The 26,343-nt window shown below is 42.4% G+C and overlaps 1 protein-coding gene across 2 annotated transcripts in view; it reads right to left on the minus strand.

The window, feature by feature from the left end:
• Positions 1-7,274: 7,274 nt before the first annotated feature.
• The window catches only part of RNF17 (ring finger protein 17), a 362,040-nt gene continuing 342,971 nt past the window's right edge, over positions 7,275-26,343 (minus strand). For both annotated transcript variants that reach the window (XM_077298329.1, XM_077298328.1), the window contains 3 exons: positions 14,616-14,805; positions 13,183-13,293; positions 7,275-9,063 (listed from right to left, as the gene is read on the minus strand). In XM_077298329.1, coding sequence (XP_077154444.1) covers positions 13,195-13,293; positions 14,616-14,805 — 289 coding nt within the window. In that variant the 3' untranslated portion in view covers positions 7,275-9,063; positions 13,183-13,194. The remainder of the gene's footprint in view (positions 9,064-13,182; positions 13,294-14,615; positions 14,806-26,343) is intronic.

Genomic DNA, 26,343 nt, shown 5'->3' on the forward strand with positions numbered 1-26,343 from the left:
TTTCCAAAATGGGGTCACTTGTGGGGGAGCTCCAATGTTTAGACACACGGGTGCTCTCCAAACGCGACATGGTGTCCGCTAAAGATTGGAGCCAATTTTTCATTCAAAAAGTCAAATGGCGCTCCTTGCCTTCCGAGCCCTGCCGGGCGCCCAAACAGTGGTTTACCCCCACATATGAGGTATCAGCGTACTCAGGACAAATTGGACACCAACGTTCGTGGTCCAGTTTCTCCTTTTACCCTTGGGAAAATAAAAAAATTGTTGCTAAAAGATCATTTTTGTGACTAAAAGGTTAAATGTTCATTTTTTACTTCCATGTTGCTTCTGCTGCTGTGAAACACCTGAAGGGTTAATAAACTTCTTGAATGTGGTTTTGAGCACCTTGAGGGGTGCAGTTTTTAGAATGGTGTCACTTTTGGGTATTTTCAGCCATATAGAACCCTCAAACTGACTTCAAATGTGAGGTGGTCCCTAAAAAAAATGGTTTTGTAAATTTTGTTGTAAAAATGAGAAATCACTGGTCAAATTTTAACCCTTATAACTTCCTAGCAAAAAAAAAAAAAATTTGTTTCCAAAATTGTGCGGATGTAAAGTAGACATGTGGGAAATGTTATTTATTAACTATTTTGTGTCACATAACTCTCTGGTTTAACAGAATAAAAATTAAAAATGTGAAAATTGCGAAATTTTCAAAATTTTCGCCAAATTTCCGTTTTTCACAAATAAACTCAGAAATTATCGACCTAAATATACCACTAACATGAAGCCCAATATGTCACGAAAAAAACAATCTCAGAATCGCTAGGATCTGTTGAAGCGTTCCTGAGTTATTACCTCATAAAGGGACACTGGTCAGAATTGCAAAAAACGGCAAGGTCATTAAGGCCAAAATAGGCTGGGTCATGAAGGGGTTAAAACAAGAAAATAATAAGGGTGCCCATACTTATGCACCTGTCAAATTTTGTTTGAATGCAGATTGCACATTTTCTGTTAGTACAATAAACCTCATTTCAAGGCAGAAACATTACTGTGTCCAACAGTTATTAGATATATGAAACTGAAATAGCTGTTGCAAAAAAAAACAATTTTTATAAAACATTAAGCTTAAGATTAATAGGGTGCCCAAACTTTTTCATATAACTGTATATACACACACACACACACACACACACACACACACACACAGGAAAACACAAAGGGAAACCCACAAACCCACATCGGAAAACGCACATACCCAGAAAAAAAACACTCTAACCTGCCATGTTTAATTTGTCAAATGCCCCCCTCCCCCCTGCTACTTAGCACAGCAAAAGTTGAGATGGGCAGCTGGAGAGATTACCTGGAGTGTGCTGGGTAGTGTGCACACAGGGCAGCTCCCTCTCATCTTGTCATGCCGTCCTGTGCTGCTGCTCTGCACGCTGTCGCTCCTCCCCCTCCAGGTCCTGGCTGATCGGACATCGGAGACCGATCTGCACATAGTAGAGGAGGATGCTGCGTGCGATCAATATGTAAGTAACGCACCCTCATCCTCCTCTTAGTTGTGTTCCAGGAGCTGCCCCCTCTCACCACTGAATGTACATTACTGAAGCCGGCCATGGCTCCAGCCACAGGTGCAGGCTGTGGTTCCCCCCGCCGCTCATCACATACTGCTGCAGCCTGCCGGGATGACGTGACCACGCACTACAGGTGCGCTATATATTAAAATCACTGCCGGTCCTCCAGCACCCCTGTGCAGCTGCTTAGGCAATGGCCCGGGGGGCATATGCATTCCTGCCACCCCCGCCCCTGGGAACCGTTCTGGTAGAAGCTCACCTGCTGGTTTATTGTGGATAGCATAAACCTTGGCAGGGTTCAGCAAAATTAACAGCCTTGCTGACATAACGGTAAAACACAAAACACAGTCCATTCCCTGCAGGGTTCACCTGCAGTTAACCCGTACAGTCCTTAGCTCCTCCTGGAGCTATGTGGGAGTTCCTGCTCACCCAAACGACAACCTCGCCTGACTCATGTCCAGGTATTTAATATCCCATGTGATGGTCACATGACCTTGACCTCACTCAGGTCCTGTCAGTACTTTGCAGGTGGAGAGACGGTGGACCTCCTCCCACATGCTCTATGAAGGTCCACTAAAACCAGCCCATAACATAGGTACCTATTCACCCTCTCAGCACTTAAGAGTGATGGAGACAAAAACACTGACCGCAGTAGGCGCAGTGACACGTATCTCCCTTCACAGTGACTGTCACAGTATGTAGGTATATGTAAGAGCATTTGCATGCATGTAGTGTGTTAATATAAGTACGTATGTAGGAATTTACATGTAATTATACGTATCAAACATTTTGTATCTATTATTCAATAATCATCTTTATTTTTTATCTTATTAGGGATATTTTTCTTATTGGCTTCACGTTTTTCTTCATTTTGCATAGTATTTGGCCAAATAGGAAGAGAAAAAAAAAATTATATAAAGCAGTCATCAAAGCAAAAGGTGGCTACTTTGAAGAACCTAGAATATAAGACATAACAAAAAAGTGTGAAACAACTGAAATTAAAGGGAACCTGTCACCCCGTTTTTTCGGTATGAGATAAAAATACTGTTAAATAGGGCCTGAGCTGTGCATTACATAGTGTATTTTGTGGACCCCGATTCCCCACCTATGCTGCCGAAATACGTTACCGAAGTAGCCGTTTTCGCCTGTCAATCAGGCTGGTCTGGTCAGATGGGTGTGGTGTCCTCCCCCAGATCTTGCGTAGTTTTCCGTTGGTGGCGTAGTGGTGTGCGCATGTCCAACGTCCCGAATCCTCTGCCAGGGGTGTAAAAACAACAGCGATGTCCGTTATTCCATTGGTGGTCAGTGGGCGCGGCCATCTTGCTTTGGCCGCAGAAGCGGCGATCTGCTGGCCGCGGCTTCAGGAAAATGGCCGCGGGCATCCGCGCGTGCGCAGATGGCTATCGCGGCGGCCATTTTCGTGAAGCAGAATTCGCATCTCGGCTTCACGAAAATGGCCGCCGCGATAGCCATCTGCGCACGCGCGGATGCCCGCGGCCATTTTCCTGAAGCCGCGGCCAGCAGAGCGCCGCTTCTGCGGCCAAAGCAAGATGGCCGCGCCCACCGACCACCAATGGAATAACGGACATCGCTGTTGTTTTTACACCCCTGGCAGAGGATTCGGGACGTTGGACATGCGCACACCACTACGCCACCAACGGAAAACTACGCAAGATCTGGGGGAGGACACCACGCCCATCTGACCAGACCAGCCTGATTGACAGGCGAAAACGGCTACTTCGGTAACGTATTTCGGCAGCATAGGTGGGGAATCGGGGTCCACAAAATACACTATGTAATGCACAGCTCAGGCCCTATTTAACGGTATTTTTATCTCATACCGAAAAAACGGGGTGACAGGTTCCCTTTAAGTATATAATTTCACATGTGTTAATTCATAGTTTTGATGCCTTCAGTGTGAAACTTTTGGTCTGTAACGTGTGTGTGTATATATATATATATATATATATATATATATATATATATATATATATATATATATATATATACACACACACAGTACAGACCAAAAGTTTGGACACACCTCATCTAAAGGTTTTTCTGTATTTTCATGATTATGAAAACTGTAAATTCACACTGCAGGCATCAAAACTATGAAACAACACATGTGGAATTATATACTTAACAAAAAAGTGTGAATCAACTGAAAATATGTCTTATATTCTAGGTTCTTCAAAGTAGCCACCTTTTGCTTTGATGACTGCTTTTCACACTCTTGGCATTCTCTTGATGAGCTTCAAGAGGTAGTCACCGGGAATGGTCTTCCAACAATCTTGAAGGAGTTCCCAGAGATGCTTAGCACTTGTTGGCCCTTTTGCCTTCACTCTGCGGTCCAGCTCACCCCAAACCATCTCGATTGGGTTCAGGTCTGGTGACACCTCCTCCTTCCTCCATGCTTCACGGTGGGAACCAGGCATGTAGAGTCCATCCGTTCACCTTTTCTGCGTCACACAAAGACACGGTGGTTGGAACCAAAGATCTCAAATTTGGACTCATCAGACCAAAGCACAGAGTTCCACTGGTCTAATGTCCATTCCTTGTGTTCTTTAGCCCAAACAAGTCTCTTCTGCTTGTTGCCTGACCTTAGCAGTGGTTTCCTAGCAGCTATTTTACCATGAAGGCCTGCTGCACAAAGTCTCCTCTTAACAGTTGTTGTAGAGATGTGTCTGCTGCTAGAACTCTGTGTGGCATTGACCTGGTCTCTAATCTGAGCTGCTGTTAACTTGTGATTTCTGAGGTTGGTGACTCGGATAAACTTATCCTCAGAAGCAGAGGTGACTCTTGGTCTTCCTTTCCTGGTGCGGTCCTCATGTGAGCCAGTTTCTTTGTAGCGCTGGATGGTTTTTGCAACTGCACTTGGGGACACTCAAAGTTTTCCTAATTTTTCAGACTGACTGACCTTAATTTCTTAAAGTAATGATGGCCACTCTTTTTCTTTACTTAGCTGCTTTTTTCTTGCCATAATACAAATTCTAACAGTCTATTCAGTAGGACTATCAGCTGTGTATCCACCAGACTTCTGCTCAACAAAACTGATGGTTCCATCCCCATTTATAAGGCAAGAAATCCCACCTGACAGGGCACACCTGTGAAGTGAAAACCATTTACGGTGACTACCTCTTGAAACTCATCAAGAGAATGTCAAGAGTGTGCAAAGCAGTCATCAAAGCAAAAGGTGGCTACTTTGAAGAACCTAAAATATAAGACATGATTTCAGTTGTTTCACACTTTATTGTTAAGTATATAACTCCACATGTGTTAATTCATAGTTTTGATGCTTTCAGTGTGAATGTACAATTTTCATAGTCATGAAAATACAGAAAAATCTTTAAATGAATGAGAAGGTGTGTCCAAACTTTTGGTCTGTACTATATATATATATACAGTGGGGCAAAAAAGTATTTAGTCAGTCAGCAATAGTGCAAGTTCCACCATTTAAAAAGATGAGAGGCGTCTGTAATTTACATCATAGGTAGACCTCAACTATGGGAGACAAACTGAGACAAAAAAATCCAGAAAATAACATTGTCTGTTTTTTTATCATTTTATTTGCATATTATGGTGGAAAATAAGTATTTGGTCAGAAACAAAATTTCATCTCAATACTTTGTAATATATCCTTTGTTGGCAATGACAGAGGTCAAACGTTTTCTGTAAGTCTTCACAAGGTTGCCACACACTGTTGTTGGTATGTTGGCCCATTCCTCCATGCAGATCTCCTCTAGAGCAGTGATGTTTTTGGCTTTTCGCTTGGCAACACGGACTTTCAACTCCCTCCAAAGGTTTTCTATAGGGTTGAGATCTGGAGACTGGCTAGGCCACTCCAGGACCTTGAAATGCTTCTTACGAAGCCACTCCTTCGTTGCCCTGGCAGTGTGCTTTGGATCATTGTCATGTTGAAAGACCCAGCCACGTTTCATCTTCAATGCCCTTGCTGATGGAAGGAGGTTTGCACTCAAAATCTCACGATACATGGCCCCATTCATTCTTTCATGTACCCGGATCAGTCGTCCTGGCCCCTTTGCAGAGAAACAGCCCCAAAGCATGATGTTTCCACCACCATGCTTTACAGTAGGTATGGTGTTTGATGGATGCAACTCAGTATTCTTTTTCCTCCAAACACGACAAGTTGTGTTTCTACCAAACAGTTCCAGTTTGGTTTCATCAGACCATAGGACATTCTCCCAAAACTTCTCTGGATCATCCAAATGCTCTCTAGCAAACTTCAGACGGGCCCGGACATGTACTGGCTTAAGCAGTGGGACACGTCTGGCACTGCAGGATCTGAGTCCATGGTGGCGTAGTGTGTTACTTATGGTAGGCCTTGTTACATTGGTCCCAGCTCTCTGCAGTTCATTCACTAGGTCCCCCCGCGTGGTTCTGGGATTTTTGCTCACCGTTCTTGTGATCATTCTGACCCCACGGGGTGGGATTTTGCGTGGAGCCCCAGATCGAGGGAGATTATCAGTGGTCTTGAATGTCTTCCATTTTCTAATTATTGCTCCCACTGTTGATTTCTTCACTCCAAGCTGGTTGGCTATTGCAGATTCAGTCTTCCCAGCCTGGTGCAGGGCTACAATTTTGTTTCTGGTGTCCTTTGACAGCTCTTTGGTCTTCACCATAGTGGAGTTTAGAGTCAGACTGTTTGAGGGTGTGCACAGGTGTCTTTTTATACTGATAACAAGTTTAAACAGGTGCCATTACTACAGGTAATGAGTGGAGGAAAGAGGAGACTCTTAAAGAAGAAGTTACAGGTCTGTGAGAGCCAGAAATCTTGATTGTTTGTTTCTGACCAAATACTTATTTTCCACCATAATATGCAAATAAAATGATAAAAAAACAGACAATGTTATTTTCTGGATTTTTTTGTCTCAGTTTGTCTCCCATAGTTGAGGTCTACCTATGATGTAAATTACAGACGTCTCTCATCTTTTTAAGTGGTGGAACTTGCACTATTGCTGACTGACTAAATACTTTTTTGCCCCACTGTATATATATATATATATGTGTGTGTGTGTATGTGTGTATATATATATATATATATATATATATATATATATATATATATATATATATATATATATATACACACACATATATATATATACATACACACAAAAATCCTCTTTTTTTGCAGCTTGCAGTTATCGACAGCTTGCATTTCCTAACATTATATTTCTATGTAGCAGCAACATAGCACTATCTTTCACTGTGTGGTGTGGGCAAAGTTGCCTAATGAATGAGGAAGATATAAATAACTTTTAGTGGTCAGATGTACTCTTAATTGCTTGGTAGTAAGAGAAATAAGTACAAACAGAATTAAAAATAGGAGGTTGGTCCAGAATTATTTAAGAAATAAAGTCGTCTTGCACAAACAGCGCAAGTCTATGGGCTGTATGTGGAATCAATGTCACCTGAACGAATACAGTAACAGCCAAAAAAGAAAAACTAGGCCGTAACACTCAATCTCAATAGGACACTCCAAAAATACATACAGTATATGGGCCATATGTGAAAATACAGCTCCCTACATGTATGTGAATAAGCTGTGAATAAAGTCACAACCCATGAGCCAGAGTGGCCCGATTCACATAAACAAAGCAAACTAATTTGTCACGCTCTGGACAAATCCTTTAAATACAAAGAGTGTTATTAAGTATAAGAATGTGATTAATCTGAGACTCAGACCCAATGTTATGCAGAACATTTTTCTTTAATGGTCATTAGCACACTTACTAATATTAACAACATGGCAAAAACACAAACAACCGTCTTCATTAAAGGGATTGTCTCACGAATAAAGTACATTTTAATCAATAGATCTTGGAATAATAATAATTTCCACAATTGGATGTGTTTAAATACAATGTTCCTGTGCTGAGATAATCTTATAAATGTGTCCCTGCTGTGTACTGTGTAATGGCCGTGTCTGACCGTACAGGAACATGGTCTGATCATACCACAGCTCCTGGGCAGAGGAAGAAGAAAAAGAGCGTATACAGACATTACAGCAGGGGATCACGGATTATTTTTGCGAGTCAGCTGCTATCTGATGCTCTGCTTTTCCTTCATCTCCTGCCCAGTAGTTGTGGTATGATCAGACCATGTTCCTGTACAGTCAGACACGGCCATTACACAGTACACAGCAGGGGAACATTTATAAGATTATCTCAGCACAGGAACCTATTTCATTAACACATCTATTTGTGGAGCTTATTTTTATTTCAAGATCTATTGATCAAAATACACTTTGTTCATGGGAAAACCCACTTTAATGGTCATTAACATACTTACTGATGTATTAATGATGTGAAAAAAAGAACAAAAACACAAACAACCTTCATTAAAGGGAATCTGTCAGTAGGATAAACTCTCCTAAGCCGTCTATATGGGCATGTAGGTCATAGGAAGCTTAATAAAATGATCTCTCGATATCTGTGATCTGGTGTCATATTCCAGAGAAATGTAAATGAGATTTTCAGGACCATAGGTCGGCAACTGATCTGCATGAGAATCTGCCTCCAGAGCTTATTTTTAATAAAAGTTCGAGTTACCAGTGTGAGACATTAAAGTAACAGAACAGTAGAACTGAATTTTAGCTCATAAACACATTATAAGCTGCAGCTCTCACAGCTCTGCTGTATTGCAGCACTGGCTGCCTGCGCGATGGAAGCTGAAGCAATGAGAAGGCATCTGCAGATGTGTTTAATGGTTTTCTGTGTCAGTCAATATCACCCATAGTTTTACAGTGAAATCGGCCATTACATGTAGCACACTGTTAATGCCCCATTTCACTTAAAATAGTCTCTGGAGGCAGATTGTCAGGAAGAACAGTGTCCGCCCTATAGATCTTAACAGCTCATTTACATATTAAGAAAATGTGATGGTCTCTGGAATAAGACATTGGATAGCAGCTTCATCTTCCTATGCCCTGCATGCCCATAAAGGAGGGTAGATCCTACTGACAGATTCCCTTTAAAGGGTTTGTCTGCTACTTGGACACCCCCTTGTTAAATGCTGTAGTCTCTCTTGAATAAAAAAAACAAAACTAATTAATACTCCCCCTTTCAGCGATGTCTACAGCCAACCTCTTGATGCTTGGATGACTGTCACATGAGCGCTGCAGACCATCACCAGTCGCTAATGGGCTGCAGCGCTTATATGTGCTTCAGATGTCCGAGAAAAGTGTGAACACTGCAGTCCATTAGTGGCCGAGATACCTGGTGCTTGATATCGCCGAAATGGCACCAGGCACCAATGAGGAGGAAGAGTATAAGGTTTTGCTTTTACTCGTGGAACTACACAGCGCCATTATTTCCACAGCGCTTTTCAGATACACACTTCCTAATATAAATGATGTGACTAAAAGAAAAAACACAACCACCACCTTCACTTGGGCAGGTAGCGGAAAGCAAAATCTCTAGCTATGAATAACGACATCTGGCAATAAGCAAGAACCTTCTTGTCATCGGAGACGACAACTTGTTATCTGCAGGAAAGACAAAGAAACAGATTAAACCTTCATGAAAGCATAGAAAACCCCCAAACATTCAGCTAGAGGTAACCCCACAGAAGGGCTTATATATATTTGAAGAGGAACCTCGGATTGAGGGTATGTGCACACGTCCGGATTTCTTGCAGAAATTTCCTTAAGAAAACCGGAAATTTTCTGCAAGAAATCCTTTTTTTTTTTGCGTTTTTTTTTAGCATTCTGCAAGCGTAATTAGCTTGCAGAATGCTAAAGTTTTCCAAGCGATCTGTAGCATCGCTTGGAAAACTGACTGATTTAACAGGTTGGTCACACTTGTCAAACATAGCGTTTGACAAGTGTGACCAACTTTTTACTATAGATGCTGCCTATGCCGCATCTATAGTAAAAGATAGAATGTTTTAAAATAATAAAAAAAATGGTTATACTCACCCAGACATCTCCTCAGCGGCGTCCGTTCGTCTTCCTATAGCTGGTGTGTGCGCGCAGGACCTTCCATGACGTCGCGGTCACGTGAGCGGTCACATGACCGCTCACGACCAATCACAAGACAGTGACGTCATCACAGGTCCTTCACCGCACACCAGCTATAGGAACCGAAGCGGCAGCGTGCAGCGGAGAGGCAGGAAGACATCGAAGGTGAGTATATCACTATTTTTTATTTTAATTCTTTTATTTTTTACCAATTATATGGTGCCCAGTCCGTGGAGGAGAGTCTCCTCTCCTCCACCCTGGGTACCAACCGTACATAATCTGCTTACTTCCCGCATGGTGTGCACAGCCCCGTGCGGGATGTAAGCAGATCAATGGACTCCTAGGTGTGCGGAATCCCCGCAATTCCGCATTTTTAATGAACATGTTGCTTTTTTTTCCGCGATGCGATTTTTTCACTGAAAAAAATCGCAACATTTGCACAAAAAATGCGGAATACACTGTAAATAATAGGAGGCACATGTTAGCGTTTTTTCCGCGTTTTTATAGCGAAAAAAACGCGAAAAATACTGAAGGTGTGCACATGGCCTGAGTGTATAAATCTATTTATTTCATAAACAGCACACATGAAAATAAGGAACTTCGTAATATATCTGTTCCTAGAATTCCACTTTCTTTCTCCTCCTGGACTGATCTTTCACTCTTAATTCATGTGAAAAAAAAATAAAAATCTTTATTGAATGAAGACAGATATTAACATTACTGAGATAGTAGATGGCAGCTAGTGCTTTTAATATTCTTTGGAGGAGCTAGAGACGGACACCGAAATTCTGCTGCAAGTTCTGAAACGAAACTTCTAGTTCTCCATAGAACTGTATGAGCACCAACGGTCATCTCCTATCTCAGTGATGGGAAAGTCTTTAATCACAAGAGACACATTTTACCTGTGAATGGAGAATTGTGATAATGAATGATCAGTCCAGGAGGAGAAAGGAGCAGATTTCACTAATAAGATATTTCACAAAATATAAAAATTAAAATTAAAAAGACGGTTACACTTTAAAGGGTGAATAGGTATCACATATTTCATGCTTATGCCAAAACTTTAGGATTAAGGGGGGTCCAAAGTCTTGGATGAACTGGTATAGCATTGAGTCACGGGCAAATGGCTGAGAGCAGCACAGTGTAGGTAGGACGGGCATGGCTGACTGGTAATGTGAACCTGTACAATATATAAAGATGACTAACTTTTATTTTTAAATGTGTAATTCAGAAATTCAGGGGCTGAGTAGTGTAGCTGATCGGTAGGGGTCCGCATCCCGAGATCTCACCACTCACTCAAAACACTGCTCCGAAGTCTGCATCTCAAACAGGAGCCGTGCACACCAAGCGGTGCCCCAGTCCATAAGCAAATCTATGGGTCCGTACATTCACACTCTCAGCGCTGTGTACAGATCCATACTGTTGTGTGTCCTGATCATACAGGAGCTACAGACTTCAGAGCTGTTTTGAGCTATCAGTTGTGGTGTCAGGACGCGGACCCCACTGATCAAACACTGTGCAGTGCAGTGTAATATATAAAACTTTTGGGCAGTGTTCTCATGGTGAGTTTTTCATGCTGCATATTTTTGTAGTGTCAGAAACGCAGTGTGTAAAGCTATGTGCACACATTGCAGAATGGGGTGCAGAATTTTCTGCACAAAATCCGCATCTCCTGGCAGAATCCGCAGGTGCAGATTTGCCGCGGTTTTTATGCGGAATTGATGGGGATTTTCTGCGGTTTTTACCACTGCGGATTTCTATGATGGAGGGGTGCAGAAATGCTGCAGATCCGCACAAAAGTGACATGCACTTCTTTTAAATCCGCAGCGTTTCCGCGCGGATTTTTCCGCACCATCTGCAGCTTTTTTTTTTTTTTTTCACATTGATTTACATTGTACTGTAAATCACAGTGCGGATCTGCAGCGTTTCTGGCGGAAACTGGATGGGATTTATAGAAATCTCATGCCCACTGTGCTTTGGTTTCCACTCAGCATAAAATCCTGATTGTGATCTATTGTGAGGGAGTTTCTGGTAGTGAGGTGTTAGCCATGTCTTGGTATAGGAGGATGAGCATTAATGTTTCCCAACTAATCATGGAGGTAATATTTTTTTTAATTTGTGATATATCTATCTATCCGATTGTTTGCAATGGTACACTTTGCGATGCTCATGTGCTGTTATGTACATGTGTATGTTTGTATCTTCCTTGTCATGAATGTTGGCTTCATTTCATCTTGCATTTGGTAATTACTTTTTCATTTATTTTTCCAAGGTCGAAGCAATGCCTGTAATTTGGGATGTAGCTTGCCCAAACTACAGTGATCGTCAAAAAAAGGCCGATGCATGGCATGTAATTTGCCGTAAATTGTTCCCCCGCTGGGATGAAGGCGATGCTAAGCTCCACTGGGGTCACTCAACTTTATTATCATGCACAAATAGACAAAAAAACACACCAAAACCGCACAAAAAACGCATCTATTATAAGCAGCTGAAAATTGGCATAAAAAACGCAGCAAAAATACGCAGCAAAAAAGTCCTGTGTGAACTTACCCAAAAAACGCACCAAATATGCACCAAAAAAACCGCACCTAAATTAGCATAAAAAAACGCAGCAAAAATACGCAGCAAAAAAGTCCTGTGTGAACTTACCCTAAGAAAGCAATGAAAAAAAAGTAGCCTAATTTACGTAATAGTTGTAGAAATGGTACAAAAAACCTGCATCATCAAAAACTCACCAACAGCTCATAGTGAGAACATAGCCTTAAAGCACCACTCCAACGGGTTTTTTTCCAGTGCTGGAGTGGTGCTACTAAACAAAGGTCCCAGCCTCTGTCGTATACTCGCCCTCCGGCATCTTCAACTTTTTCGGCACCATCTTGTGACTGCAACTTCTGACTGGTCCGAAGTCAGAAGATGCGTCACAAGCTCTCAATGAAAGTCTATGAGAGGCAGAAAGAGGCCAGAACAAGGCTCTCATAGACTTACATTGATTATTGACCTCCGCCTTCCTCCATGAAAGGCTGAAGCAGCTGGCAGGTAAACTGCTTGAGACCGATGGAAGTGGCAGCGATAGAGGGGAAGATGGCGGCAGGTGAGTATGAGACTAAGCGCAAAGACCTTAGATTCAGATCACCACTCCAACGGTAAAATTAAAGAACAAACGCTGAAGTGGTGCTCTAAGAAAGGACAGTTACACTTTAAATAGGTCCTGTCACTTGATCAAAAAGATGAGGTCAAATATCTTGTAAAAATCCCTTTAAGGGATCTCCTTGTATTTAGTAAACTATACACTCATGACATGGTGGGTCTATATTGCACAAAGCACCTTTCTCCATTTGTGAGAGTACTCCTCTCTGCAGTTTTAGACCTTCAATTTCTATGTTTTATGGAAATTTTAAATGATATTATGAATGAAGAATGACTGTTTTCCATGATAGACTGAAGTCTTGTTCTGTACTGGATACACTTCTACAATTATATTGCTTCCCTTTCCTTTGAATCAGCTTCATTAGAAATAGGAAAGAGCTAAATACACGGCAGCTGGAAAGGATTCTAGTTTAGCATTACTGCTTTATAAAGGGGAGACTTTCTGTAAGAGGTCAGAAATCATGTAATCCTATAACAATGTACAGCATTCAACAATACCTTCACAAATATTCACATCTCCTCTATGTCGGCCAGTTTCATGCCAATCAGTGGCTTGTGCACCAGTTGCTGATTGTCATCATACAAGAACACAGTATTTTCTGATCCAGCCTAAGAAAAGGAAAGACAAGGTTGATCACGTCAGTTCTGTTTTGGCTGGACATTTCCCTTAACCCCTTCACAGCATACAATGTAAACTTACACCATATGCCGTTTCCCTGCTTTTGATGCAGGGTGACACACCGAACCCATATCTTTTCCCGCACAGAAAGTCTGACTTAATCATTCATTGTGTGCCTCTGACAGCCGTGGGTGAAGCGGTGCTTTTAAAACACCACTTAGTTTATAGTTTGTCCATATATGCCTGAACCGCTGTGCTGGTTAATTTCTATATACACTTTCTTGGTGGGCCACAACTCCAAAGCCCCTACATACAAAAAGCTAAATTAATAAGTACTGGCTTCCTGCAATCCTGCATAGTACAACCGAACGCTGTAATCTGTCTCTATGGGAGGTCCCTAGAACATCCCCTTTTAAGTCTCCACAACAGAAAACAAGTGCTACCAGCTGTGAACATATTAAAACAAATCTTTCATAAAATTTAACAATAAAAAAAGTATAAAACATTACATAGATGTCTTACATATACTTACCGTGATTGATAATCAATATCAAATTAAATGTACACTTATTTATGAATGTTTATAGCCATCCTGCCTACCTAATCTGATTGACAGCTCCTCAGTGTACCTCCTTCCTGCTGATGAGATCTCACAATGCTTAGTACCAGCTGAAGCTGTCAGTCACTGAATACATTTGCACTCATAAGATATTTCACTCTATAGCTGGACTCATAAGATGCTCATGATAATATAAGGATTATACAGCCATTCTGACATGGATTTACAGAGTAAGTCCTCCAGCCTCATCTAGGTCTTTATATTGTGCTTCAGCCTAAGTGAGGGATCAGGTTGCATGCTGCCTATAGACTCATTAAGTAAAGTGAGGAAGCAGCTGCAGCAGGGAGAGACACGGAGAGACCATGCTGCTGCTTCTGGTAACCGTTTTATCCAATGCAGTACTGAATTTACTGCTAAATACTGCTGTATAATGTCCGTGAAAAGAAAGCAGGATGCCTTGAAAAGGAAGAATCACAGCAACTAATCCTCCCCGCATAGATGCTATGGTGAGCATGTAACCTGATTCCTCAGTGAAGCTGATGGATTTTATTACTGAATTTATAGTGAATGAACAGTTTCGGAGGCTGGAAAGAGGGGGTGGGGTGTGGAGTAATTAGCTGTTGGGATTAACCTAAAAATTAAAAAAAAAAAGTGATTTTAGATATTTATACCAAAATCACATTACAACATAAGCAGAAATTCATCATAGAATGAAAATGGAAGAGAAAACACTAAAATTCAAAATACTCTTACAATGCATGTGGCAAAAAGTGTCTTTCCCTGCACCAAGTCCATCATCTGGTACAATGCTTTCAGGCTCCAATCTGGGCAGTATGGAAGTCTACAGCTCTCCAAATCTTCTGTAGGAGGCCTAAATCCGGCCAGTTTCACTTTGACGGCTTTTGCTGGATACTGAATAAGTGAAGGGGGAAGCTGAAATAGACTAGAAAGAAAAATAAAAAGGTTATCGCCACAAGCAGGCAAGACTACATAAACATTATTTCTATGTGTTTTACCGCCACGACCAATCAGCGACGGGCACAGTCCAGCGGAAAAATGGCCGCTCCTTCCTCCCCGCAGTCAGTGCCCGCTCTATAATCCCCTCCAGTCAGCGCTCACACAGGGTTCATGGCAGCATTAACTCGCGAGACCGCTACGTCATCATCTTGTGAGACCGCAATGCACTCCTGGGACCGGAGTGCACGAGGAGCATCGGTAAACGCTTCGCCTGGATCCGAGGGGCCGAAAGAAGGTGAGTATATAACTATTTTTTATTTAAATTCTTTTTTTTTTAACAGGGATATGATGCCCACATTGCAATATACTACGTGGGCTGTGCAATATACTACGTGCGCTGTGCAATATACTACGTGCGCTGTGCAATATACTACGTGCGCTGTGCAATATACAAAGTGGGCTGTGCAATATACTATGTGGCTGTGTTACACACTACATGGGCTGTTATATACTACGTGGGCTGTTATAAAGTACGTGGCTGTGTTATATGCTATGTGGGCTGTTCTACACTCCATGGGCTGTGCTATATACTCCGTGGTCTGTGTTATATACTACACTGTGTTCCAAATTATTAGGCAAATAATATTTCCTCATATTTTCTCTAAATTACCTATCTGAATTGCAGTCATTGGTATTTTCCAGTCATCTACTATTCTAGTATAATTGAAATGTTTTGGAACAAACTGCCTATGAAAACAGTATCTTTTTAAAAAAATAAACACTCAAAATGCATGTTCCAAATTATTATGCACAGCAGAGTTTTCAACCTTTTTTTTTATTTTTAACCAAAAATGGTCAATTGTGAAGTTATAAGCATTATCAGCTTATTACAAAATGAAATCAAACAGTTTTCAAGAGAAAACTTTATTCTGGGTGATGTTACATTTGCACATAGGACCCCTTGTTCGAAAGAAGCTTCTGAACTCTCTCGTCCATTGAATTTGTCAGTTTTTGGATGGTTTCTGCTTCAATTGTTATGCATGTGGACAGAGCTGTTGCTTAGATGTGAACTGCCTCCCGCCATCATAGTCACTCCTTTTGATGATGCTCCAGAGGTTCTCAATGGGGTTGAGGTCAGGGGAAGATGGTGGCCACACCATAAGTTTGTCCTCTTTTATGCCCATAGCAGCCAGAGATGCAGATGTGTTTTTTGCAGCATGAGATGGTGCATTATTATGCATGAAAATGATCTTGCTGCGGAAAGCACGGTTCCTCCTCTTTAACCATGGCAGGAAGTGTTGTTTTAGAAACTCCACATAGATTATGGAGTTCATCTTTACCCCTTCAGGGATCATAAAGGGGCCGACAATCTCTCTCCCCATGATTCCAGCCCAAAATATTACTCCACCTCCTCCTTGTTGGCACCTTAGCCGTGTTTTCATGGGGTGTCCATCAACCAGCCATCCTCCACTCCATCCATCTGGACCATCGAGCGTTGCACGGCACTCATCGGTGAACAAAACAGTTTGGAAGTCAGTCTTCATGTATCGTTTGGCCCACTGGAGCCGTTTCTGCTTGTGTGCAGTGGATAGAGGTGGTCGACAGGATGGCTTACGCACAGCTGCAAACCTCTGAAGGACCCTGCATCTTCTTGTTCTGGGGACGTTGGAGGCACCAGCAGCTTCAAAAACTTGTCTGCTGCTATGACCAGGCATTTTTGCAGCTGCTCTTTTAACCTTACGCAATTGCCTGTTGGAAAGAGTCCTCAATTTTTCCTTATCAGCACGCACACGTGTGTGCTGGGAATCAGCTACATACTTCTTGATTGTGCGATGATCACGATGAAGTGTCTTGGCAATGTTGATTGTAGTCATGCCTTGACCTAAATGCTCCACAATTTGTTGCTTCTCAGCAGCCGACACATCCTTTTTCTTTCCCATTTTGGCAAAAAATGTAGGCTGCTTAGTAATGTGGAACAGCCTTCTTAAGTAGTCTTGCCTTTATTTGGACACACCTGCCAAACTAATTTGCACAGGTATCTGCAATTGCTTTCAGTGATATAAAGAGCCCTGACACACATCACCATCAATGAGTTTAAATGACAAACAAAAAAATTCTAACCTTATCACTCCTAAACTCTTTGTGCATAATAATTTGGAACACACTGTACGTGGCTGTGCTATATACTCCGTGGGATGTGCTATATACTCCGTGGGCTGTGCTATATACTACGTGCCTGTGCAATATACTATGTGGCTGTGCTATTTACTACGTGGGCTGTTATATACTATGTGGCTGTGCTATACACTACGTGGCCGGCCGAGAACAATCAGCGACAAGCGCAGTCCGGCCGCGAATTGGTGCAGGATTTGAACCACGCTTCGCTAATTGGTCACGGTTGGCCGAACCCTGTGTATTCAATGTATTATTCTAAAATCTTCATGAATAAACTACATCCATATTCTAGAATACCCAATGCGTTAGAATCGGGCTACCATCTAGTACATTATATATATATATATATATATATATATATATATATATATATATATATATATATATATATATATATATATATATATATATATATTTATTAACCCCTTCCCGACCTTTGACGCCACGTAGGCGTCATGAAAGTCGGTGCCAATCCGACCCATGACGCCTATGTGGCGTCATGGAATGATCGCGTCCCTGCAGATCGGGTGAAAGGGTTAACTCCTATTTCACCCGATCTGCAGGGAGAGGGGAAGTTGTACTTCAGCCCAGGGGGGGTGGCTTTGCCCCCACGTGGCTACGATCGCTCTGATTGGCTGTTGAAAGTGCAACAGCCAATCAGAGCAATTTGCAATATTTCACCTATGAAAATGGTGAAATATTGCAATCCAGCCATGGCCGATGCTGCAATAGCATCTGCCATGGCTGGAAATCATGTTCTCCCCCCCCCCCACGCCCCCGATCTCTTCCCCAGTCCTCCGTTCTGTCCGGTACTCCCCTCCGTCCCACTGTCCGCTCCCCCGTGCTCCTGTCCGCTCCCCCCCCCCCCCCCCGTGCTCCGATCCACCCCACCCACTTATACTTACCGAGCCTCCCGAAGTCGGTACGTCTTCTCCCTGGGCGCCGCCATCTTCCAAAATGGTGGGCGCATGCGCATTGCGCCCGCCGAATCTGCCGGCCGGCAGATGCGATCCATGTACATTTTGATCACTGTGGTAAACTTATCACAGTGATCAAAATAAAAAAAATAGTAAATGGACCCCCCTCCTTTATCACCCCCATAGGTAGGGACAATAATAATATAAAGAAAATATTTTTTTTTTCCACTAGGGTTAGAACTAGGGTTAGGGTTAGAACTAGGGTTAGGGTTAGGGTTAGAACTAGGGTTAGCGTTAGAATTAGGCTATGTGCACACGGTGCGGATTTGGCTGCGAATCCGCAGCGGATTGGCCGCTGCGGATTCATAGCAGTGTTCCATCAGGTTTACAGTACCATGTAAACCTATGGAAAACCAAATCCGCTGTGCCCATGGTGCGGAAAATACCGCGCGGAAATGCTGCGCTGTATTTTCCGCAGCATGTCAATTCTTTGTGCGGATTTCGCAGCGTTTTACACCTGTTCCTCAATAGGAATCCGCAGGTGAAATCCGCATAAAAAACACTGGAAATCCGCGGTAAATCCGCAGGTAAAACGCAGTGCCTTTTACCTGCGGATTTTTCAAAAATGGTGCGGAAAAATCTCACACGAATCCGCAACGTGGGCACATAGCCTTAGGGTTAGGGTTGGAATTAGAGTTAGGGTTGGAATTAGGGCTAGGGTTGGAAATAGGATTAAGAATAGGCTTGTGGTTAGGGTTATGGTTAGGGGTGTGTTGGGGTTAAAGTTGTGGTTAGGGTTGGGATTAGGGTTGTGGTTAGGGGTGTGTTGGGGTTGGGTTGTGATTAGGGTTATGGCTAGAGTTGGGATTAGGGTTAGGGGTGTGTTGGGGTTGGGGTTAGGGGTGTGTTGGGGTTAGCGTTGGAGTTAGAATTGAGGGGTTTCCACTGTTTAGGCACATCAGGGGTCTCCAAACGCAACGTGGCGCCACCATTGATTCCAGCCAATCTTGTGTTCAAAAAGTCAAATGGTGCTCCCTCCCTTCCGAGCCCCGACGTGTGCCCAAACAGTGGTTTACCCCCACATATGGGGTACCAGCATACTCAGGACAAACTGGGCAACAATTATTGGGGTCCAATTTCTATTGTTACCCTTGCGAAAATAAAACATTGCTTGCTAAAACATAATTTTTAAGGAAAGAAAAATGATTTTTTATTTTCACGGCTCTGCGTTGTAAACGTCTGTGAAGCACTTGGGGGTTCAAAGTGCTCACCACATATCTAGATAAGTTTCTTGGGGGGTCTAGTTTCAAAAATGGGGTCACTTGTGGGGGGTTTCTACTGTTTAGGCACATCAGGGGCTCTGCAAATGGAATGTGACGCACGCAGACCACTCCATCAAAGCCTGCATTTCAAAACGTCACTACCTCCCTTCCGAGCCCCGACTTGTGGCCAAACAGTGGTTTACCCCCACATATGGGGTATCAGCGTACTCAGGAGAAACTGGACAACAACTTTTGGGGTCCAATTTCTCCTGTTACCCTTGGGAAAATAAAAAATTGTGGGCTAAAAAATCATTTTTGAGAAAAGAAAAATTATTTTTTATTTTCATGGCTCTGCGTTATAAACTTCTGTGAAGCACTTGGGGGTTCAAAGTGCTCACCACACATCTTGATTAGTTCCTTGGGAGGTCTAGTTTCCAAAATGGGGTCACTTGTGGGGAAGCTCCAATGTTTAGGCACACAGGGGCTCTTCAAACGCGACATGGTGTCCGCTAATGATTGGAGCTAATTTTCCATTCAAAAAGTCAAATGGCGCTCCTTCCCTTCCGAGCCTTGCCGTGCACCCAAACAGTGGTTTACCCCCACATATGAGGCATCGGCGTACTCAGGAGAAATTGCCCAACAAATTTTAGGATCCATTTTATCCTGTTGCCCATGTGAAAATGAAAGAATTGAGGCTAAAATAAATTTTGTGTGAAAAAAAAGTACTTTTTCATTTTTGCGGATCAATTTGTGAAGCACCTGAGGGTTTAAAGTGCTCACTATGCCTCTAGATAAGTTCCTTGGGGGGTCTAGTTTCCAAAATGGGGTCACTTGTGGGGGAGCTCCAATGTTTAGGCACACGGGGGCTCTCCAAACGCGACATGGTGTCCGCTAAAGATTGGAGCCAATTTTTCATTCAAAAAGTCAAATGGCGCTCCTTCCCTTCCGAGCCCTGCCGTGCGCCCAAACAGTGGTTTACCCCCACATATGAGGTATCAGCGTACTCAGGACAAATTGGACAACAACGTCCGTGGTCCAGTTTCTCCTTTTACCCTTGGGAAAATAAAAAAATTGTTGCTAAAAGATCATTTTTGTGACTAAAAAGTTAAATGTTCATTTTTTACTTCCATGTTGCTTCTGCTGCTGTGAAACACCTGAAGGGTTAATAAACTTCTTGAATGTGGTTTTGAGCACCTTGAGGGGTGCAGTTTTTAGAATGGTGTCACTTTTGGGTATTTTCAGCCATATAGAACCCTCAAAATGACTTCAAATGTGAGGTGGTCCCTAAAAAAAATGGTTTTGTAAATTTTGTTGTAAAAATGAGAAATCACTGGTCAAATTTTAACCCTCATAATTTCCTAGCAAAAAAAAAATTGTTTCCAAAATTGTGCTGATGTAAAGTAGACATGTGGGAAACGTTATTTATTAACTATTTTGTGTCACATAACTCTCTGGTTTAATAGAATAAAAATTCAAAATGTGAAAATTGCGAAATTTTCAAAATTTTCGCCAAATTTCCGTTTTTTTCACAAATAAACTCAGAAATTATCGACCTAAATTTACCACTAACATGAAGCCCAATATGTCACTAAAAAACAATCTCAGAATCGCTAGGATCCGTTGAAGCGTTCCTGAGTTATTACCTCATAAAGGTCATTAAGGCCAAAATAGGCTGGGTCATGAAGGGGTTAAGCAAAAAGGCAAACCGCACAAAAAGATGTAAAAGAGAGGACTTTAATGCCCTGAGGCGTGGCAACAAATCCTTTCTTAAGAGATATAGGGTGGGGAACACTGACCTTTTTGTGGCAATACAAGTCATTCCCCACACCAGTCATGGCACACAGCCCCACATCATTCCTGAGTGCAGCTGACTACCGGCCCCATCAAAAGTGGAGTGTACTATGGGCCCTGCAGAGTCCTTAATTTGATAGAACGAGCAACTGTGGATCTTCCCAGGAGTGACAAGTATTCCTAACTTGTCAGCTTACACTCTGACCCCCCCCCCCCCATTCAACCTTTTTACGGTCTTCTCCTAAATCCCAATGATTAGCCACCCTGCATTCACCCTTTAATACTCTGTCTTTTATGAATTAATGCACCTCCTATATCCATCTTCTGATAAACCCAGTATACTTCGTTCCCCTCTAGATGGGGATAGTCAACATTTCTAAGTGGTGGGAGAAGGGATGTGTGTGCATGGGAATGTGGGCTGATAAAAGGTCTCTTGTGCATGGTATTAGGTACATAGAGTTCATACATGCAATACTGTATACTGATATTATTAGATTTTGCAGCAATAAACTTGTTTTATTTTACCAGCATCATGTGCTGTGAATTGCCACGCACAATATGCAATGTAAGGAAAAGAGATAGTTCTATGTCAAAAAAATTGTAAATAAATAACATTTATCACATGTCTACTTTACATCAGCATCATTTTTTAAACTAACTTTTAATCTTTCTAACTTGTTAAATTATCAGCAATTTGTAATTTTTCTTGCACCAGCATTCGGTATTCAGTCATAGGTGCAGTGGCGGCGCTGGTTCAGTCAGTGCTCTGAGTATACAGAGCGGCTGCTGTAAACGCGCCCCCGACTGACACTGGCTCTACACTATGGTTGGCTGTCAGTCAGGGGAACGCGGTTACAATGACCGCTGTGTATACGCACAAAGTGCCTTAACCAGCGCTGGCGCAGCCTCCCATGTCTGAATCCAAATGCTGGTGGGGAGAATAAAGATAATTTTCTTCCCTCTGCATTCGGCTGTGTGCAGGCGCAGGACAGCATCATACGCTGTTAACCCCTTTCTGACATCTGACGTACTATCCCGTCGAGGTGGGGTGGGCCCGTATGACCACCGACGGGATAGTACGTCATATGCGATCAGCCGCGCTCACAGGGGGGAGCGCGGCCGAGTGTCAGCTGCCTATCGCAGCTGACATCCGGCACTATGTGCCAGGAGCGGTCACGGTCCGCCCCCGGCACATTAACCCCCGGCACACCACGATCAAACATGATCGCGGTGTACCGGCGGTACAGGGAAGCATCGCGCAGGGAGGGGGCTCCCTGGGGGCTTCCCTGAGACGATCGATACAAGGCGATGTACTCACCTTGTACCGAGCGTCTCCTCCCTGCAGTCCCTGGATCCAAAATGGCCGTGGGGCTGCATCCGGGTACTGCAGGGAGTACTTCCGGGTCCGGAGCAGGCTGCAGAGCATGAAAGTAAGATCGCAGATCTGACAGAGTGCCGTACAAACTGTCAGATCGGCGATCTGTGATGTCCCAGCCGGGACAAAGTAAAAAAAAAAAATTTTCCACATGTGTAAAAAAAAAAAAATAAAATAAAAAATTCCTAAATGGGTCATTCCATATCAAGTGATCCAAATATGAATATTTTTTTTACCTTACGCCTTTAGATTTTTTTTATTTTTATGAAGTACAACTTTAGTTAATTACAAATTAAAAGTTTAGAATTTTTTTCTTCATCAGTTAATTTTTTACAGATTTTTAAAGTTTTGAAAAAGCATGGATTTTGGCCTGTTATGGCTTTACATTTTATATCATATCTCGGGCTAGAATTAAGATATAGAGGTGGGAGAGGCATCATTTTTCTCAGAACGGTACCGACTTTCATATGATATGTCACAAGACTATGTTTCTTTATATTTTGTTTTGGAGAAATCAAATTAAAAATTTTGATGCGCAATTCTGAAAACAACGTATGTTTTAAAATTGTGAAAACATGCATGTGTGTTACTTGTGTCCTTGTTTATATTTGTACAGGGATTCAACTTGGGATCTATCACATTTGTATTTTTTTTTTAAGCCTTGAATCATCTGATTTTATGTTTGTGTGAGTTTCTTCCTTTTTTCTTTTCAAATTACAACTTACTGCATTCAACATTTATATGTAACAATAAAGAAACACAAAAAACAACTACTGAAGTGCCAGAATAAATACATCTTAGGCTGGTTTCACACGTCAGTGTCTCCAGTACGTGAGGTGACAGTTTCCTCACATACCGGAGACACTGACACACGTAGACCCATTAAAATCAATGCATCTGTGCAGATGTCATTGATTTTTTGCGGACCGTGTCTCCGTGTGCCAAACACGGAGACATGTCAGTGTTCGTGGGAGCACACGTATTACACGGACCCATTAAAGTCAATGGGTCCGTGTAAAACACGGACCGCACACGGACGTTCTCCGTCTGCAGTCCTTTTACGTGCAGGAGACAGCGCTACAGTAAGCGCTGTCCCCCCCACATGGTGCTGAAGCCGCGATTCATATCTTCTCTCCAGCAGCGTTTGCTGCAGAGAAGATATGAATAATACGGTAGTGTTTAAAAGACAGATCTATGTGTCTGCCGCCCCCCCACCCCCTGTGCGCCCCCCCCGCTGTCCTGAAAATACTCACCTGCTCCCTCGTTGGCTGTAGCTTCTTCCTGGTCTGGCCGCGGCTTCTCTACTGTATGCGGTCACGTGGGGCCGCCGATTACACTCATGAATATGTGGCTCCACCTCCAATAGGGGTGGAGCCGCCTATTCATGAGTGTAAATGAGCGGCCCCACGTGACTGCATACACTAGAGGCCGCGGCCAGACCAGGAAGCAGCGAGGGAGGCGGGTAAGTATTTTCTGACACAGGGGGTGGGGGGGCGCACAGGGGGTGGGAGGGCGGCGGACACATAGATCTTTATTTTAAACACTATTATTCATATCTTCTCTGCAGCAAACGCTGCTGGAGAGAATATATGAATCGCAGCTTCAGCACCAGATGCTGGTACGTGTGGTACCCAGCACGGTGCGTGTGGTACCCAGTGGGCACACGGGCGGCACACGTGTGCCGCAAGTGTGACACACTGATGTACACAAGAAACGTAGGGGCACACGGACACGGATAATTCCGGTACCGATTGTTTCCGGTACCGGAATTATCTGGACGTGTGGGACAGCCCTTAATCATCATAACAACTTGCTCAGCATTTTCAACCTGAATTCATTGAACAAGCCAAAAGATAAAAGGTGATCACATCCTCAAGTGTGGTTTTCTAAATACAGTCTGATCCTAATTATATGTTAAAAACAAAATTAAAAGAACCAATATTTCTACCACCTATTTATACATGGAACAATTTTTTTTCTAATATATCACTAAACCTGTCATTTCTGAAGTGTTTAAGAAGAATAGTACAGTAGTTAAATCCTCGTTCTATAAAATATGAACTAATCAAACAATTAATAGTAGGTTTTTACACTGGCCTTCTATCATCAATGTGTCCCTTCTAGTGGGTGAAATGTGATCTTGTCCATAAGCGCTCACTAGCAATGGCCGTTTCCTTCTGTGTCAGAGTATGTGCGGCTGTCATGGTGCTCGGCTCCACCTTAGTTAATATCTGATTTTTGTTCACTTTTACAATGTCTGATTTTCCTGGATACACAAAGGACGGCGCTGGACCAAACGGTGCAGAAAAGTCACTTCTACGTCTTCATTTTCACAATCTTTGGAGAGTCCAGTAGCCGTCAGCGCCGATCATATTCACAGGTCACATCACCAGTTGTGTCATCCACTGCCGATCTTGTGCCGCCTTCTACCACTTCATGGACGTCACTGTCTTTATTTCCACTACATGGGATGACAGTCCGGTATTGCCGAGTCCCTGTGACGGGTTCTGCTTCCTGTAACTGATGTTATAACAAACTCTCCTCCTCCCTGTAGTCCTGGTTTGTACAATACATGGACTGGATGGTAAGAATATTTTTCTCCCTCCATTTGAGGAGTTGCCTGGGTGTTCAGATTTGGTGGGAATACGGTCTGTGGAGGCCCGAGCTGCCGGCCGGTCATCTGCTCTGCAGTCACCGTCTACCCCTGGTCATTCTCAGGTTGGGCCCTAACAAAGCTTCTCCTCTGTCCTCTCCTGCTTCTAAGCTCTAACATAATAAAATAATACAGTAATATCTAGCAATCATGGATTATTTGGTAAATCTAGGCCCCACACTGTTAGACCACAAGCTGAGCAGATCTGAAATCAAGATTTTTGAACTGACACTAATAGTTTTATTTTTTAAAATATGATCCCATCATGATCCCATCTTGTATTTTGGTAAAGATGTGAATAGGAGCATAGCAAGCACATGTGCAGTTTTTGAAATTTTTAAATTAAACGTTTTTTCCGGAAATGCGTTTTAAAATTTTGCGCTTGCGTTCGCATGGGTAAAATATTATCAAAGATACTCTTGTGACATATCTGGTGAAAGCCTGTACAGTTCTGAGTAGAATAGTGTTTATTTTGTTTCTCTATCTCTTTTCTAGCCTGAGTTATGGGGAGAAATGTAAAGGCAGGCAACACCGAAATTCGCACTTTTTCCGAACTTTGAAAATCAATAAAAAATAAAAAAAAAATCTAGAATTTTTTTCTTTTTCACATTTTGCATTCTCTGACACACTATTACCAAATAACAAAATCTCAAAAGAATTAAAAATATAGTGGTAAAAATCAATGGTTCACTTGACATGGAATGACCCACATAAAGAAAAAAAAAAAGAAAAAATTATTTCCATAAATACATTTCTTTATCTAAAACCCCCCCAAAAAACAATAAAAGTACATATATTTAGTATCGCCCCGTCCGTAACGACCCAACCTATAAAACTGTCCCACTAGTTAACCCCTTCAGTGAACACAGTAAGAAAAAAAAAACCACAAGCCAAAAAACGACGCTTTATTATCATACCGCCGAACAAAAAGTGGAATAACACGCGATCAAAAAGACGCATATACATAACCATGGTACCGCTGAAAATGTCATCTTGTCCCGCAAAAAACGAGCCGCCATACAGCGTCAAAGAAAAAATAAAAAAGTGATAGTCCTCAGAATAAAGCAATAAATATTATAAATAAATATTTTTTCTATAAAATAGATTTTATTGTATAAAAGCGCCAAAACATAAAAAAATGACAAATGAGGTATCGCTGTAATCGTACTGACCCGAAGAATAAAACTGCTTTATCAATTTTACCAAACGTGGAACGGTATAAATGCCTCCGCCAAAAGAAATTCATGAATAGCTGGTTTTTGGTCATTCTGCCTCACAAAAACCGGAATAAAAAGTGATCAAAAACTGTCATGTGTCCGAAAATGTTACCAATAAAAACGTCAACTCGTCC

This window comes from Ranitomeya variabilis, chromosome 3 (genome assembly GCF_051348905.1).
Source record: "Ranitomeya variabilis isolate aRanVar5 chromosome 3, aRanVar5.hap1, whole genome shotgun sequence".
Lineage (NCBI taxonomy): Eukaryota > Metazoa > Chordata > Amphibia > Anura > Dendrobatidae > Ranitomeya > Ranitomeya variabilis.